The sequence below is a fragment of the Chelonoidis abingdonii genome, chromosome 11 (genome assembly GCF_003597395.2).
Source record: "Chelonoidis abingdonii isolate Lonesome George chromosome 11, CheloAbing_2.0, whole genome shotgun sequence".
In the NCBI taxonomy this organism is placed as follows: Eukaryota; Metazoa; Chordata; order Testudines; family Testudinidae; genus Chelonoidis; species Chelonoidis abingdonii.
In genome coordinates, this window is record NC_133779.1 from 41,825,058 (window position 1) to 41,843,446 (window position 18,389).

Below are 18,389 nucleotides of genomic sequence, written 5' to 3' on the forward strand. Positions count from 1 at the left end.
TGCAGCCTCCCTGTCACTGCTGGGTGGGGTTCCCAGCATTGCCGAGACACCCCCGGTGAGGAGGGGCCCTCCCAGCACTGGAGGGTGGCGCTATGAGTGCCTACAAAGCACACCCCAAAGGTGGGGGGTATCAGGCTGCTGTCAGCTGGGCCTCAGCTGCAGGTTGCTCCTGGGGCAGAATTAAGAGGGGGGGCCAGAGGGGTCTAATGCACCTTGGACCATTCACAGGCAGGGCACTGGTTGATGCCAGTCCTGGTCACTGGCAACCTACATCCGCTGCCATCAGCAGCCCCTGCATGAAATGAGTCTGTAGGGTCTTAGCTCCGTCCCCACAGGAGCAGCGTCCCAGCCCCCCAACCACGGTAACTGGTGCTAACCAGGCTGCACTGTTGGGAGGGCTGAGAGTAGAACCAGCTCCCCTCACCCCAAGGGCACTCCCAGGCTGGACGGAGGGGCACCGCTGCTGGGTGGGAAAAACAGCGGGACCTTTTACCTGCCAGAAATCCCCCTCGGGCAAAGTCCAAACGACAGGCAGGATGCTGCACATGGAGGCCCCTGTGCATGGCCCTGCCAGCGCACCGGGGTGCCAGGCAGTGCCACCGACTGCATGGCACCTTTACACTGCCCACGCTGCACCAAAGGGCCCCAGCCACCATAAGAATCCATCATGAGGTGCCTCATGGAAATGACGGCCACCTCCCCCATTGGGTCCCCTGGGGGCCTGAAGCCCAGCCCAGTCCTGCCCCACCCCGAGGTGTCAGGGAAACTGTCTGTCTTTGTTTTCTGGCTGCACATTAAACACCAGAGCGCAGAGGCCTCTGCATCTGAAGCCAGGCCCGTGGTTCTCCGAGCACTGGGCTCCAAACAGACATCACTCCCAGTGCCTGCATGGACTCGCTCATTGCACACTCAGCGTCGCCGACTTTAGCCAACCCCTACCTTGGTCTGCGCGGGGAGGCGCGCGCCCCTTGGTTTTATTTAATAAAGGAAAGAAAACCAGGAAGAAAAAAGGGTCTGGCCTGAGTGGGTGTGAGCAAGGGGCCACCGGCCCCTGGCACGTGGGGCTGCGGGTGTAAAAGCGGGTGTGTGTCTGTCTGTCTCCCGTGGTGCACCACTTTAATGTAAGGTGTGACTTCAAACCAGTGTAGTTAGAACAGTGCAAAAGGCCACCTGGCTGCTCTTAGCTGGCACCAGCTCAGGGATAATTTGCTGATGCAGAAGTCGATCAGGAACTGGTTTGAGTTAAACCCCAATAAAGCACTCAGACCAAATCGGCCTCCACCCCAAGTCTGCCCCCTACTTAACTAAATCAGTGCAGTGTGTGCAGCCCAGGCCTGAGTGGGATGCGCAGCCACATGCAGCACAGCCCGGCTAGCTACATATCCCTCAGCCCTGGGCCCGGGCCCTGCCAGACGTGACTGATCACGCTACAGCCTGGCTGGCACTCCTGATCCAGCTCCTTTCCCAGGGGAGGTGTGACAAGAAGCTGCAGTGAATGCCCAGCACTGGCGCAGGCCCAAACAAGAGGTGCTGGGCTCAGGCCTGAGATGCCCTGGCGGAACTGCATGAAGGGAGCTGTGTGTGCTTGAGGGGCAGCAGCAGAGCTCAGGGCAGGTTAGCAGGAGGCTGGAGGTCAGGCCTGAGGTGTAGTGGGGACACCAGCTCCACTGCACCCCTTCTCCTGGCGTGGGGCGGCCCTGCACACACCCCAGCCTCATGTCCCTCCTGCTTCTCCCAGTAACGAGCATTTAAACCAAGCTCTCCTGTCTGGGGTCCAACTGACCAAGGCTTTACACATGGCTGCCAGGGTCTCTGCAGACGCAACCCCTCCCTCCTGGCTGAGACGCCACTGCCCTCCTCCCAGAGCTGCTCCCTGAGCCCTGCCTCTCCAGCTGGCCACAAAGAAAGCGAAAAGCCTTCCCTGCCACAGCCGCCCCACATCCCCTGAGGCCTCCCCGCTGGGCGCAGACTGCCGGCCTGCAGCCCAGGTCACTCCCTCACTGGGCTGCCCCCCACCCCGGGATCTCAGGGCTACTGGAGGTGCCTTCCTCTGCTCCACCCAAAGGGCACATCTTCCCCAGGGCCTGGCTGAATCGCATGACTCACCGGTCACACGACTGGCTGTGACTCATCTCCCCTATGGCAAGGGGCCTCGGCAGAGCCAGGGGAGAGGGGGCCTGCAGGTCAGGACTGAGTTTGTGGAGGAACGGGCACAGCCTGGCCCACCTTGTCTTTTGCTCTGGCCCAGCATCTGACCAGCTGGCTGGGGCATGGGGCATGCCCGTTCCCAGGCATGCCAGGTGGCAGGGCTGTGAGGTGCCCGGCACAGTGCTCGTGGGAAGGTCCGTGGGGAGACAGTAGCCAGTGGCCAGAGTGACCCAGGGGCTTGGGTACAAAAGGGGACACTCTCACCATTCAGCCTGGCCCTCCAGGGCACGGTGTTGGGCAGCCCCTGGCACCACCAGCCTGGGCTGGCAGCAGCATCTGTGGGATCTCACTGAGCAAAGGAGACAGCGACAGGACTCTGAGCTCTCACCTGCCTTTTATTGAGCCACAAACAAGCGCAGCCGCCTCAGTCAGCGAGGACAAGACCCCGCCACAGAACATTACCTGCCTCCATAACGCCAGAGTTCTTTGCTTCATTCTTAAAACAAACTGACTGGAAAGAGGTCGCAGCCCGTCGTTTGCTGCACTGGGGGGGCCTTTCCCAAGCACCCAGAGGATTTAGGAGCACAGCACCCCCCCACAGCCACCTTGGCACTTGGAAGATCCCTCCCCGACTCTGCAGGTTTGGCTCTGTCTGTACTCAAAGGGCCCTTGGCTCTGCAGGAGGGGGCATTCAGCCCTGCTGGCCAGACAGCGCCATGTCTAGGCTGCACGCTGACCCTGCCCGACGGGCTTGAGGGCACCCCCCCAGCACCGAACTGGACGCTAGGGGAAAGCTTGTCAAGGGGGCTCAGCCTCCAAAGCTCCTGATGCTCTCAGTGGGGGGTTCTCCTTTGCACTAAGCACGGGAGTGGGTTCCCCATTGTTCCCAGTGGGAGCTGCTGGCTGTGGAGCCTTTTTGCAAACCTGCCCCTGTGCTGGGACAGCCCAGCGTCAAGCTGCTCCTCCACTGCAAAGGCCGCTGCCCGCCTGGCAGAGAGGGCCCTGGACATGTCTTTTGCAGGGGTGCCAGGGCCGGGGTTTGCTGGGGAGAGGATCCCGCCATGGAGCGAGACCCCGACGTGAGCAAGAGCCCCGCAGTGCAGCCCAGTGCTCTGCCCAGCTGGGCCCCTCCAGCGCTTCCCGCCTCCTCCGGCCATTCCCACGGGGAGACCCATCACTCGGCTTCTTCCGAATCGTACTTGAGGTCCTGGAGAATTTCGCTGATTGCCTCAATGGTTTTAATTAGCCTAGAAGAGCGAATGGAAACTATAAATAAAGGCCATATGGAGCATATTATCTGGGCCGCCTCGCGTTCCCGGCGCTGTTTATGAAACACTCGGCCGGGGAGAGGCTGATCGGCACCAAAGCCATGCGGCAGCGCTAAACAATCCAGAGGGCCTACAAACAAGAGAGCTTTTGAAGGCACCATCTGGGTCTCCTTCAGCCCTGGTGAAGGGGAGGGGGCTGAGCGGTTGGGGAAGGCGCTTTCATCCCCCCCGGCCCCCTTCCTCCAGCCCCAGCCTTGAAGAAAGCGATGATAAAGGAGCTGCCAGGGCCTGGCGCAGCACATGCCAAGTCCAGCCCGCTCCACCGCCCCCTTGGTGGATCCCATCCCAGAGCTCACACTCCCCCCACTCCTCCTGGCCGGTCACGTCCGTCGCCCCCCAGCCTGGAGGGTCCGAGATGCAAAACACTACACAAATAAACAGCCAGTGCAACTTCCCCACTGCTCCTTCCCCAAAGGCTGCTGAGTGCCCAGCCCTCACCCCACGTCGTGCCACACGCTCAGCTGGAGCCATGCCTGCCTGGCTTCATGGGGGGGCTCCCGCTGGCCCCTATGCCAGGGGGCGATGCCCCCTCCCTACCATAGGGCTCAGAGGTGTGCGGCATTCAGAGTGCCGTGGGCGGCAATGGGGTGGTGCTGCTGCGCCCAGCTCCCTGGGGCACCTACTTGTATTTCAGCTCTTGCACCTCCTGCTGGTGGGCCGGCACCCCGGGCTGGTCCTGTGCGTTCTGCCTGGCGAGCTGCAGCTGGGCCGTCTGCAAGGGGGAGGCAGCGGAGTCGAGGGAGAAGACACCAACCCCACCCACAGAGCGACACAAAGTACCTGGCACCTCGGGGCCCAACCCCTACCCCAGGCTGCCGCACACAATAACACCAACGCCACATGACTCCAGGGCGGCTCAGGCTCAGAGTGACCCCACCTCACCCCAGCCTTGTACCGAAGGCCCCCCGGGCACAGGAGAGTGATGGGAGCAGAGGCTCATGCCAAATGCTCAGTTGCCCAGTTAAGCAGAGGCTGCAGCTGGGGCAATGTGACCCTGTGGCTGGGCCTCGGGGCTATGAGCAGCAATGCCACTGACCTACCGCGTAGCTGTGGGGAGACGACTGCCTCCCTCACTTCATCTGTTCAGCGTGGCAGCTCTCTGGGGCAGGGTCTGGGGCTGTGCAGTGCCCCGCACGATCGGGCCCTGATCTCGGTTGGGGCCTCACACACAACAGTAGCCCAGCAGCCGGGAGTGCAAGCTCCTGCCCTTTCACGGCTGGGGGGTGCTGCATGAGATGAGTTTGCTAGGGCTCAGCCCAGCCCCTAGGAAGCAGCGTCCACAGTACAACCCCACCCCACAGCGGGCACCAGCAGGCCCCCTTGCCTGATGGGGCTCTGAAGGCTGGATGGTTCATGGGGGAGGAGGGGCCCTACAGGGTGGGGGCGGGGATCCTACGCTGGCACTGCACCTGCTCTGTGAGTAAACCAAGACCCCAGCCCAAGGGGAGAAGACAGGGCCTCTCACCAGCTCTAGCTTGTCTTTCTCCTTCTGCTGGACCCTGGACAGGTGCTGAGCGAGCTCTGGCCGCCCGTGCTCCGTCTGGAGCTGCTCCTTGAGCTGCAGGATCTCCCGGGAGATGCCGCTGAAGGCCAGTGTGATCTCATGGACCAGCTGCCGGTAGCGGAGGAAGTCGTAGTGCGGCCCGCTGCCCAGATACGCCCGGTGGCCCCTGCGAGTCAGACAAAGCAACTGGTCACCTGACATGAATGAGCCCCCCCGAGAGCCCCCCGGACTGGGCCTTAGGAGACCTGGGTTCAAATCCCAGCTCTGCCACTGACTCTGTATGGGCCACTGGGCCTCAGCCCCTCAACGGAGTAATGATGCTCCCTGGGGCAGGGACAGTCTCTCCCTGGCTCTCTGTGCAGCACCTGGCACAATGGAGGCCTGCCTGTGGGTTTTACAGTAATAACTTCCAGGCGCAGCAAATTGCAGGCAGGGACTCGTAGCCCCAAAGCCTTTGCTTTCAGCTCGGTGCCGCAGAGAGGCGCACGGCCCCCCTCCCTACCCTCTGCATGACCCCTGCAGTCAGCGGCTCAGGTATTTTCCTCTTCAGCCTTTCCACGATATTATTGAATTAGCAGCTAGTACCTCCGCTGGCTGCCAGTGCTCAGGAAGGGCTCATTACTGAGGATTATTACCAGGCCCAACAGCTTAACCTTCGCTGGCCTGGCTCGGGGCTGGTTTGTTTGTTAAAATCCAGGGCCTGGATCCGGATGAGTAAATCATCTCCCAGCCGCCGCTGAAATGGGCTACAGGTGTCTGGTGTGCTGGGTCCCCCTGGCCAGCCGATGTTCAGCCCCAGTGCGGGGGCCGGGCCCAGGCATTGGGCAGCAAGCGGCAGCTGCTGCTTCCTGGGATCCTGTGCCAGCCAGGTGGGGAGGTCTGAACATTAGAGACTGGGTACCATGCACAGGAGCAAGGGAGGAATGGCCCCGGGGCCAGCACGCGCCTCAGCCGGAGCCATGGGGTTTAAGGTCAATGGGGCAGGGGACGGCCCAGTTTTCCCCTCCTGTTTCATTCCCCACCAGGAATCCCTCCAATGCCCCTGGGACACAGGTGGGAGAGGAAGAAGGCTGCAGCGGGAAGCATCAGAAACTCAGTCTGGGGCGCCCTGCAGGCAGAGGGGCCAGCATAGGCCTCCAGGTGGAGTGACACCCCCCACACGTGTGCCTGGGAATAACGGGAGCGGCCAGGGTGAGCCAGCAGCAGGAAGAATCTGCCTGAAAGTCTCTGTTTGGCAGGAGTTAGCCTCCCTTGTTTTGGGGCTGGAAGGAGAAGTCACTACAGGGTGCTCTCCCAGCCCGAGCCGGCCTGGGGCCGCGTCGTCTGCCAGGGCAGAGTCTGCACCCAAACACACACTGCATGCAGGCTGAGACCCTGGAGCCCCACCCAGCCCCAGCACATCGGTGTCTCCAACGGGGCTGAGCCTGCCCTTACACACCAGGGTGCGGATCCCCCTAAGAACGACCGGGCCAGAGGACAGGATGGGATCCGGCACGTGAGGGAACCAGGGCTGGAGCCCACAGCCGCCAGGGATTTCCCGGCCTTGGGGTCACTTACTCCTCAAAGAGCCGATAGGCTTCCACCCGCTCCCCCTGCAGGGTGTAAAAGCGGTGCAGCAGCAGCTTCACAGCGTCGTCCATCTGCCAGCAGGAGAGAGAAAGGGACAGCGTAAAACTCAGGGCGTCCGCCGGCCCTGGGGCAACGGGCTCCCGGATGGCTCTGAACCAGCGAGACAGGCCCTGCTGCAGCCCCCCTGAACTAGCCCCTCCACCCCTCGACCAGCCCCAGGAGGGCACTGCATGGTGATGGGGCACCTCCTCCTCCCCCACTGCAGGGCTCCCCACCCAGGGACTGCGACACTAACCCCAGCCACAATGTCACAGCTGCCTGCCACTGCCGACCTGGGGCCACATGGGAATCAGTGCCCTAGAGGGAAAAGACCCCATGCCCCATTCCTGGCCCTCCGAGCCAGTCAGTCTCCCGCCCTGGGACGGATCAGAGCCATGCCCCATAAAGGGAACGGCCCCGTGTCCCATTTCCCTGACTGAGCCAGCCAGTTCCCTGCCCTGGAGCAGGATGGGAAAGGGCCCATGTCCTATTCCACAACCCCCAAGCCAGCCAGTGCACCAGAATGAGCCCAGATTGGAGCCGGTGACAGGCCCTCCACCCTGTGGAGTTAGGGGTTCCTAACCCTGTGACCATCCAGTCGCCCCAAAACAGGGATAAGCTGGAACCCAGGGCTGTAGCGAGGAATGTCTCTATATCCCATTCCCTGGGGCCCATTGCATCGCCCCACCGAGGGATGGGCTGGAGCCAGGGCCACGGAGATGAAAGCACCCCAGGGCTCCCCCAGTACCAGGGACCATCCTGTCCCCTCTAACCTGGGGCTGGCTTCGAACCAGTGACCAACATGGACTGTGGCCACCCCCTGCATGCACTCCCACTTCCCCACCATTCTCAGATGCCACGCCTGAGGCAGAGGGGCAGGGGGTGCAGGGGGCTGCAGCTGCTCCTCAAAGGGAGGCCGGGGTGGGGAGCCCGGTGAGGAGTGCATGGCCTCAGAGTCGGCTGTTCTGGGGCCAGAGTCCTCGCTGCCGCAGCTGCGAGATCCGGTTTCTCTCACTCTCCAAAAGAAGGTTCCACAGGCTCCCAGAAGCCTCTTTCCATGGGCCTGTTCCGAGCTGCGGAGCAGTCGCAGAGCCTGAGTGCGTGCGTGGAGCCTCCCCAGAGCTCTCACCGTGCTGGGGTCTAGCGCACGGCAAGGCCTCCAACCCCCAACACAACAGCTGTGTTTTCTAACTTGGCAGCTCCAGAGGCTCTTTCCTGTTGGCAAAGCCCCCGGCCGGCCTCTCCAGTTCCAACCCCATCGCCTTTGAGCGACTCCTTGGCCCCCAGCACCAAGCTGGGAGGCTCTGCTCCAGCCTCGCCCAGGACTCCCACGAGCTCCGCCCAGCCACCTGTGAGCACCCAGGGCTGGGCAGCCCCTCGCCGGGCGATGGAGGTTTCACACCATCTCACCCAGCACCGCGGGAGCGCCCCCGCCGTCTGCAGCCAGCACCGCGACCTTGCGACCTTCCGAGCGGGTTGCATGCTTGACAAGTCTCCAAAGCACAATTCCAGCACTTTCTAAGCCAGGGCTTAGCAAAGCGCCTTCCGCTCCCTAACGCCTCTGCTTCCAAATGGGGCGAGGGCTGGGGGAGGCAGAGAGTGGGCGGGAGGGAGCGCTGTCTTAGCAACATGCTGGCCGGCTGGCGTTTTAGTTGCGGTATCCCACCCAATTAATAGGGACAGTAAATTCCGACCTAACGATCCTCCATGCACGGCTACTGCCCACGAGGAGCTCAAACCACACCCAGCACGCCATTGCCCAAGCTCTATGAGGCATTAGAGGGTGCACACCTGAGAGGGTGGCAGCAGACACTGGCCATGGCATCCTCTTGGGATCACCAGACTGGAGCAGTGCAGCAGCCTATCTAGCTCAGATTCCTCTCTCCTCCAGGGCCAGCCCCAGCAGCATCAGGGGAAGGAACAGCAGGCAGAGACAGGATGACCTGATCCCTCCTGACCCCGTTGGTCATAGGTTGGCTTGTGCCCTGTAGCATAAGGGTTTGTTTTCTAATAGTTACTATTCTAGCGCTAGCTATTCATGTTCTCGACTCACATGGAGATTACTCCTGGGGGAATTCTCCGTTACTGTGCATGTGCAGAATTCATGGTCCCCACAGATTTCTTTGCTTCCGCACAGAAAAATGACTTCTGACAGGGAAGCAAAGGTGAGCTGCAAGAGCCATCATGCATCCCCCCTGAGCAGCGCAGGCAGGCTGCTCTGGGTGCTCAGAGTAACCACTAGAGACATAAATCACTGTTGGGGCAAGGGGGCTAGACGGTCATGCGTGTGAGAGAGACACACTCTGTCCCTCTCAGTGCTCACTCCCTACTGCGGCACGCTCGGTGAAGAGGGGCAGGGCTTTGGGATGTTTCTGACGGGGTAAGTGTGGGGCAGGCATTGTGCCTCTGGCAGAGCAGAATGTAGCAGCCTGCCTGTTTAGTGAATTGTTCCCGTTATTAGTGAATTCCCTCAGGAGTATAAAACAGGTGTAAAAATGTTAAGGCTCCCTTGCATGGCCAGAGTGATTGTAAAGGTCACAGTATGACCTTCGAAATGATTATGGCGCTTTAGTGATTAGAACTAGTCTAAATTTTTGGACTGAAAAAGTTTCCTATCAAAATGGGCTCCATGAACTGTTTGCTACTGACCTTCCCCGAGACGGTCAGTAGCCAGTATAAATTGTGAGCTTGGAGTCCCCAGCCCTTGCCTGGTCTTCAGTAGCCTGTGATGTAACACTGAGCATATGGCTGCATATATTTTCTGACTAATAACTAGAAGTAAAGGGTCATTATTAGCTATGTTACTATTAGACAGAGGGGGGTTGGGGATTTCCTCCAGTGCCCCCCACTCCCATTCTCCATCCATTGTACTATAGTGTAAGATCACGCTCCAATACGTCTGTTAGTCTATAAGGTGCCACAAGATTCTTCACTGCTTTTACAGAGCCAGACTAACACGGCTACCCCCCTGACAGTTTAAAGTATCTGTTAATAATTGCATTATTTTAACAAACAAAATATGCAGAATTTTAAAATATTGTGTGCAGAATTTTAATGTTTTGGCACAGAACTCCAGCAGGAGTAGGAGAGGAGCACAGATCTAGTTATCCACATTCAGGCCTAAGCCCTTTTCTCACTCCTGCTAAACTCCTGGTCTCAGAGTGATGTTGTGGCAGGGAGTCCCACAGGGACCCTGCACACGTGAGGAAAGGATTTCCTGTTCTATCCCTCGCAGGAGCACCGGCAGCCTTTTTGGCGCTCCAGGCAGCGGAGGGTCTCGCCCCCAAAATGGCGTTGACGACCGCGGCAGCCGAATATCCAGCCACTGTGGTCGCTGCCCCCCAAATGTTAGTGCCCTAGGTGACCACCTAAATAGCCTAATGGGTTGCGCTGGCCCTGGTCCCTTGTCTCAATTTTATTTCAAGGAGGGCTGCTGGGGGAAACTGAGCTTCCACCTGGGATTTTGCAGCTTTGAGTTGCAGCCACAAAGCACCAACTCGCATCACAAAGATGCCAGCTCTGCTCTTGCCCTGCTGAGACTGTGAATTATGAGAGGAAAAACATGTTTGTTTGCTCATTTTTAAAGAATCTTATTTTTGTATTTACTCCCTTTGAAACATTATCCCTGGGCTATTCGTGATGTAAATGAACCAGTGGAAGGGGAAAGGGTTAAGACAGGTCAGCTCAGTAAAGAGCCATTGTCACAACCGACCCAACTGATGGCAAATGGTGGCAGAAGAATGAAGACAGGCCAGGTGGACCAGACACATCCTGCAGCTTTTGACTCTCAACACAGGGCCATTTCTATGGGTAGGTCCCCTTAACTGGGCTGGCATTCCTGAGCCTTCTGCTGGGGGCACAACTGGGGAGCCTCCGCTGAAGTCAGGAACCCAGGAAGGGAGAGAAAGGTCTCAGCACAGACCAAGGCTCCTGCCCCGAAGAGTGGGAAGGGGCCCAGCCCGGGGCAGGCTGAGGAGCTGTATAGACGGGTTTCCTCACCTGACAGCGCCTGGCATGCTCACCTCAGTCACTTCCCCTCTGCCCCACCCGGCTCCAGTCCCAGCCCCCTCCTATCCCCACCACCCTGCGTGTGTGCAGCCCCCAGCCCAGACCCACAAGCCCGGGGCGGGATGGGGGCAGTCTCGGCCCCAGGAGCGCGCTAAGGAACGGCGAGCCCGGCATCCGGGGCGGAGGGGTTCAGGCTGCGACCCCGGCCCCGCGAAGGGGCAGAAACCAGCCCCCCCGCTCGCCCCCGGCTCCGAGCTACCAAGCGAATCTGCAGCCTCCTCCTTGTGCACGACCAGGAAGCGGGGGGCCCCCCGGGGAACGCGGCTCGGCCCCGCCAGGCCCCCCCCGGGAAAACGGGCCCGGCCTGGCCAGGCTCTGCCCGCCCCTCCCGCGGGGAACGCGGCTCGGCCCGGCCCCCCGGGAAAACGGGCCCGGCCGGCCAGGCTCTGCCCGCCCTCCCGCGGGGAAAGCGGCTCGGCCCCGCCAGGCCCCCCCGGAAACGGGCCGGCCTGGCCAGGTCTGCCCGCCCCTCCGCGGGGAACGCGGCTCGGCCCGCCCCCCCCCGGAAAACGGGCCCGGCCCCCCCCGGGAAACGGCCCGGCCCGGCCAGGCTCTGCCCGCCCTCCCGCGGGAAGCGGCTCGGCCGGCTCGGCCCGGCACCCCCCGGGAAAGCGCGCTCACCATGGCAGGAGGCTCAGCCAGGCCCAGGCTCCCCCGGCCGGCGCCGCCCCGCGCAGCAGGGAGGGCCTGCAGCTCAGGGCGGGCCGGGCCAGGGCGGGAGCCCAGCACGGGTGCAGCCCGGTAACTGCCCCAGCGAGCAGGGCTGGGGTCCCGCCAGCACGGGCTCCAGGCGCTGAAGCTGAAGCCTGAGCAATGTAGCTTCAGCCCGGTGGCAGGTTTGTATCATTTCTGGGGGTGCCCAGAGTTGGCACCCAGAGGGGGAGCGGCAGAGACACCTCCCCGGGCCTAGGAGCGAGGCTGGGCGGAAGCTGCCTGAGCTCGGTGGTGGTGGGTGCCCCAGGCCCTTTTAAATCACCCTGGGGACAGCAGGTGGACGAACTGGACTGTTCTTAATGTTGCTCTGAATACTGTGTGGTGCCTCAGTGTTCCCATGGCAGTTCTTAAGTATCTAGGTGGTGGATAAGGGTGTGTGATTGCTGCAGAGCAAAGGCCAGTGCACCTAAATGCTGGCACTCTGTCTCCTGTGCAACTGATGGCCTGGGCCCTCCCTGCAAAGGTGCCAGCTGAAGGTGTTGGAGACAAAGGATCAGGTGACTCCTGGCCCGGGAAAGGGGCTGAGCAGAGAGGAGGGGTGGAGGGGGTGGTTAGTCTGGAGATTGCTGGGGACGAAGAGTGAGGGCAGACGTGGTGTCTGGCTCACTGACCCCAAATGGACCCGGCCGAGGGGTCCGGTTTGCGGTGCCTACAAACTTTGTTTGGACCCTGTCCTGTCATCGAATAAACTCTGTGATACTGGCTGGCTGAGAGTCAAGTCTGACTGCAAAGTGGGGGTGCAGGACCCTGTGGCCCCCCCCGGACCCCGCTGGGGTGGGCTCGCTGTGGGAAGCGCAGGGAGAGGCAGAGGATGCTGAATGCTCCAAGGAGAGACCCAGGTGAAGATGTGTGAACTTCTTGCCCTAAAAAAGTCTGCTCCAAATGAGAGGAGGCTCCCCAAAGTCCTGACTGGCTTTGCGGGGAGCAGTTCCAGAGCATTGCCCGGGGACTCTGTGACAGCAGGCAGGGGCGGCTCTAGACATTTTGGCGCCCCAAGCATGGCAGCATGCTGCGGGGGGTACTCTGCTGGTCCCGTGGCTCTGGTGGGCCTCCTGCGCGTGCCTGCAGAGGGTCCACTGGAGCCGTGGGACCAATGGACCCACTGCAGGTAGTCCACCAGAGCCATGGGACCAGCGACCGGCAGAGCACCCACTGTGGCATGCTGCCGGAAGCACGCACTTGGCTGGGGCCTGGAGCCACCCCTGTGTGCAGGGGCCACAGGCAGGGCTGGGGCAGAGACCCAGCTCTGAACATTGGTGGAGCCAAGCCCTGAATATTCCTGGAGCCTGGGCACCACAGGCCCATACAACTCACCACCCCTGGCTTCACTAGGGCCCCTGGGGCAATTGCCCTACCTGGTATGCCCCCCGTGCCAACCCAGGACTTTCCTATGCAGTTGACACAGGTGGGCGGTGGAGTTTTTATAGCAGGGGAAGGAGGAACAGAAAGAAAATGGTTGAAAACCTCTGAGCTAGATCACTATTTATATTGCTGTTCTACCTGGACATGCAGAGCAGGAACAGAACAAGGTTGTCCCTATGCCACAGAACTTACACTCAATTAGCTCTCACTGGGAGCTTAGGATCATCCCCATGTTACAGGGGGGACTCAGCCAAGAGACAACAGCAGACCCAGGACTAGGTATCCCATTTCCTAACCCTATCTTGTTCCTGAGCCCACACTGCCATTCCCAGTCACCTGAACCAGAGGGCAGCCTCCTGCAGTGGAGCCTTGATGCAGATTTTGCTGGGCTAAAGCTCACACAAGCTGATGTTGGAGACTAGTATGAAAAGTCCCAGAGCAGAGGTAAAATATTTCCTCATTTAGAACAAGGTGTCTACACCTGCTCTTTTGGGTTCTAGAATTGGAGACTCACTCAGCTCCATGACCCCCATCTTCTGAGCTAGGAACTAGAATACTATATCTCTCAGAGCTGTACTGTGCACTAGCCAAGTTCAAATCCTGACCTAGGTAACAAGTGGCCATGAAGTGGGGGGCTCTCATGGTGTTTCTTCTCATATACAAGATCACAGGCCAGGCATGAGGTATGTTGGCAGAGCTAAACCAGGAACCTTCCACCTGCATTTCATTCTAGAAAACACCCTTCATCAAATAAATTTGTTAGTCTCTAAGGTGCCACAAGTATTCCTACCCTTTATCTCTGTGTTTTGAGTAAAAGCCCCTCTCAGACACAATGGGCTAGTAAACCCCCCTTCCTTACAAGGGCAGCTGATTTAGGGTCAAGCTCAAATCAAACTCCAGCCACCAGCCAGGCACTAGTACATCTGAGCAGGAGCTTGTGCTGAACTGGAGCAAACAATTCCCCAAATGGATTGTCCAGGCTTTCAGCTCACTAGGATGGCACCAAGCTCTGTTCTGTTGCTTTGCCATGTAGTTTGCCTTTTCAGTGTGGCACCAGGATCTGTCCATTCCAAGGGGCAGTCACTTAGAACACAAGGGAAGAGGCTAACTCTCTCCTGCCCCCTCTTACCCGTCGGTGAGTTATTTTGGTAGGAGGAAAAGCATTTCCCCTCTTCCCAACTGACATGGTCCTTTCTGGATGGAGATGAGGAACAAGCTGTCTTCCCAGTGCTGCCCCTATAGTACTGTAGCTGCTGCTTCACTACTGCTGGGCTTTTATTCCAACCACTGGGGTCTGGAATCTCCCAGGGTTCACCCTCCCCAGCCACCAGAACAGGTTTTGGTGCAACCCTGATTGCCACTTTAGGATGGTGTAAACTAGCCACAGAAATCTTCAACCTATTCCTAGAGGCTATTCCCTTTAAACCAACAAGAAAATAGGTATCATCTTGAATCTGATGTGTGCTTTTAGCAAATTATACACTCCATGGACTTAGCTCCTGAATTCTGTTTCTATTGTACAGGAATATTGGCAGAGAAGTGTCTCAATCAAGCCCTACATTTCATGTTGAAAAGACATGCAGTGAGAACACATTTTACAGGATATGCAGAGACGATCATGCATTAAAGTATGTGACAGCAACTGTGCAGATAAGAGGGCAGAGGACAAATGACAGATGACAGATGCATGGCTGAGCACTGGAAGTAGATTTATTCAACACACCCTGCCTCACACAGGACCAAGCTACATTGCAGCAGACTGACTACCCAACTTGAATTCAACAGCGCACAGCCACACAGGCTGAAGACAGGTAGCTCCCTCTACTTGACCTTCTTCTTGGGACGCAGATTATTGGTGTGGCCACACTTTTTCTTACGGCAGTTAACAGCACGAGGGTGCAGGCGGGCATAGCACCTGAAACAGGCAAAAGAACAGTGGTTAATTCTTCTGGGGGTTGGGAACTCCGAAGAGGCTCTGCCTCACATGGCAAGATTCCAGTCAACTCCCCTGTAAACACTACTAGCATACGTACTAGAGGCAGCAAACGGGAAGAATATGCAGCTGAAGAGAATGAGGTCAGTTTAAATTATATAGGAAGGACAAATGTAAATCTGTTCTAGCCTTCTGGGTTTGTGATGCAAAGAAATTTTAATGAACAGCTACCAGTGCAGTAGAGAATGCGACACCCACCAATCTGAGGAATAATGGCATCTCTTCTTTCCCACGCAGAATGGGCAAGGTGACCCATCGCAGGCCCTTCCCAGCCCCAGTGACTGAAGGTTAGGAGATTGATACAGGTAAAAGGTGTTAAAGCTGCCAGGATACTGCTGTAGTTGCCCAATGCAGTTAGCTACTCAGCCCAGCTCCTCCTCAGGCTCTTTAGGCCAAAGACAGAGCAGTCTATTCTATGACAGATTCCATTACCAATTGCCTCCTAGCCCACTGATCACCTGATGATATCCACCACACATCAGAGCACAAACAAGGATGTAAGAATGCTGCTCAAAGCTGTTCACTCCCGGAGGGCAGCGGCTACACTCCCTCCAGAGGCTGTAATGCTGAGTCTATTGCATAAGATGCACATACTTGCGGCAGATCATTTTGTCGCAGTTGTACTTCTGTGCAAGCTGGCGAAGGGAAGGCTCAATGATGCCTCCACGCAAACGCAGCACCAAGTGCAGAGTGGATTCTGAAAGTAGAAATACCAAGTTAGCAGCATTTCAGAGCTGGCACATAGACTGTCTGCAGAGGGCTGAGCACAATGGGACTCCAGGTTCCAAGTGCTACTGCCACAGAAAAGTGACTACATCAGTTCTGGTGGTTTCAGTCTCAACCCCAAATTAACTCAATTCCCACTGCAGAACCAGACTGTCATGGCTCTCCCAACCCTCCCTCCTGGCAATATCCGAAAGGCAAATGGGACAAGCTCTCCAGTTCTTTAGACACCTGGGCCCCCCTTATTGTTCTTATGACACTGTACGGGTGTCACAGCCTAAACCCCACAAACCCAGGTCATCTATGGATAGTGGTGAACACCACCAAGCCAGTTTTTTCAAAGCCATTTCTAAGAGTCCATACACTATAGACACAGAAGACAGCAACAGCATCTTACATGAAACCTCAAATTCTTAGATTTGAAAGCCAGAAGGGCCCATTGTGATCTAGAAGAACTTTGTATACATCACAGGCCAGACTGTTTCACCAGGTAGTTCCTGCATCAAGACCACAACTTCCAGTTGAGATGACACACATTGTAAAGCGACTTATGAATTGTGGTTTAAAGACTTGCACATGTAGAATCCACATCACTAGATGATTTGCTCCAATGGTTAATTACACTCCACTAAAAAATGTGCACCTCATTTCTAGTCTGAATTTATCTAGCCTCATTGGATCTTGTTATGCCTTGACTAGAGCCCACTGCTATCAAGTTTAGTCCTCATGTGGGTACTTCAACCACCCTGAGATAATCTAACCTTCAACCACCCTGAGATAATCTAACCTATAATCTAATATAGACTGAGCTTGTTTAGTTGCAGGCTCTCCAAGACAATGCCTTGTTCTTGTAACTCTTTTCTGAAGAGATTCCAGTCCATGTTCATACCAGAGCTGGACACAGTATCCCAATAACCATCTTATTAACACTTGATGTCACACCACTCCTCACTACACTTCCAGTCATTATTGCCCTACTTACACTGTCAAGACATTTGCTCTTAGCTTCCTCATTGTATCAAACTCATTCTATAGAAGTTATCCACCATGACCCTGAAATCCTTTTCTGAGATGTGAATTCACTTCAGTATTCCCCAGTGCTTGAAGAAGACACCATGCGATAGCTTCTGCAGGCAGAAAGAGCTGAGTTTCCACTAGTGGTTCTTTAAGCTACTGTTCAGCAACTACACTTGAGCCCAAGTCTTTTACAGTGGTAATATGCTGTCAAACGATACCTTTTTGGATGTTGTAGTCTGAGAGGGTACGCCCATCCTCCAGCTGCTTTCCAGCAAAGATCAGACGCTGCTGGTCAGGAGGGATACCTACAAGACATCCATGCATGGAATACAGAATTGTTTTTGTCGTCATCACATTGAGATTATTTGAAGAACAAACCATGACCCATGGGGCACTATACTACAGGGAGGCAGCAGACCTGATGGAAGTGATCTGCTGTAGCATAGCATAAGGAGGTCTTCATTAGCACTACTGGGGTGGTGGCACTCGTGTCAACTCCACAACATTTTTATGCAAAACCTTCTCACCAAAAAAAATATGCAGATTTGGGTCAATCAAAACAATTCACAAAGTCTGCCACTTCCTAAATGAAGAGGTAAAACATTTCAGTTTTGTTTTGGAATTTCCTCAAAAGTTAAACAAAATATTTTGGTTGACAAAAAACTTTTCACCAAAAGTTTCAAAACATGTTTTGGGTCAAACTAAACTTTTTTTTAATTTGCCGCAGAACCAAATAGAGAGAGGAGATGGGCAATGCAGTATCTTTTATTGGATCAAGAAAAGTTGCCTCATCCATCTTGCCGCTCTAACATCCTGGGACCATCATGGCTAGAACCCCACTCTGAACCACATGGGCACTTAGTTGCACAGCCCTATGTGCAGCAATGCTGTGCAGGTGTTTAACTGCTACCATGTCTTCGCAGTTGCATTTTAGGGGTAGGTAAACAGCATTCATCTGATCTACCCACCACCCTTTTTCAGGAGTGCAGAGCCCAAGAGCTCAGACAGAAGGTATGTCAGGGACCATTCTTTGTAAAGCTGTAAAGAGGTCAGAGACCACAATTTTGTCACAGAAACTGCAACTTCCAACACTGACAACACCACCACTGACTGAAATGTGGCCCAGCTGTCCCCTCATCTGTGACCTGGGGCACAGCAGGGGAGCGGAGGTGGACAAAGAGGACAGGATCAAAACAGATGAGACCCAGTACGGCCAGCCCCCCGCCCCCCCGGGTCTCTGAGCAGGGGCCAGCCCCCCATATTAGATAAAGGGGGTGTGTCCAGACCCCACTGGAGAGTAAAGCTGCCAAGGAGACATTAGGGCCCCCAAAGGCGGTGCAGGGGACGGGCACTGACTGCCCCAGATTTACCAACTGTGGCCCCTGCCCTCGAGCCGAGCGAGCCCCTGCGTCCTTCCGCCCCTTACCCTCCTTGTCCTGGATCTTGGCCTTGACGTTCTCGATGGTGTCGCTGGGCTCCACCTCCAAGGTGATGGTTTTGCCCGTCAGGGTTTTCACGAAGATCTGCATCTTGGCGCGCGCGTGACCCCTGCAAGAGCCAACAGCCGCTCAGCGCCAGCCGCAGCCCGCGGGGCGAGTCCGGGCCGCGGCCCACCCCCGCTCCGCACTGGTCCCCCCCAGCGGGCCAAGCGGCCACCGTGCGGGGGGGCCGGCCCGGCTGCAGAGTCGGGCCGCAGCCCTGCCCCCCCCGCCGCTCCCCCGAGCCCAGCCCCACCCGCCGGGCCCCACGCCGCTCACCCCGCCGCCTCGCTGGAGAGAAGAGAAAGAGCCTCCCCCGGAACCGGAAACAGCCCAGCGCACGCGGGCTGTACGTCAGACGCCCCACGCACGCAGGATTATAATAGATTCCCCGCCCACTTTATCTCTTGCGTCATAACCAGCGCCCCGCCCCTATTCAAGCTCCG

General features: G+C 57.3%; 2 protein-coding genes across 2 annotated transcripts; both read right to left on the minus strand.

Annotated features, from left to right (window-relative positions):
- Window positions 1–2,523: 2,523 nt before the first annotated feature.
- Window positions 2,524–8,085, minus strand: REX1BD (required for excision 1-B domain containing). The gene is made up of 5 exons (XM_075070957.1): window positions 7,999–8,085; window positions 6,538–6,620; window positions 4,942–5,146; window positions 4,100–4,188; window positions 2,524–3,395 (listed from the first exon to the last, which is right to left on the minus strand). Exons 1-5 carry the CDS (start codon window positions 8,068–8,070, stop codon window positions 3,323–3,325), a joined length of 522 nt encoding a protein of 173 aa, XP_074927058.1. The 5' UTR covers window positions 8,071–8,085; the 3' UTR covers window positions 2,524–3,322.
- A 6,339-nt stretch (window positions 8,086–14,424) lies between these two features.
- Window positions 14,425–18,309, minus strand: UBA52 (ubiquitin A-52 residue ribosomal protein fusion product 1). Its single transcript, XM_032782813.2, has 5 exons — window positions 18,223–18,309; window positions 17,892–18,013; window positions 16,684–16,770; window positions 15,320–15,422; window positions 14,425–14,647 (listed from the first exon to the last, which is right to left on the minus strand). The coding sequence occupies exons 2-5, from the start codon at window positions 17,992–17,994 to the stop codon at window positions 14,554–14,556; spliced, it is 387 nt and encodes a 128-aa protein (XP_032638704.1). The 5' UTR covers window positions 17,995–18,013; window positions 18,223–18,309; the 3' UTR covers window positions 14,425–14,553.
- Window positions 18,310–18,389: the final 80 nt, after the last annotated feature.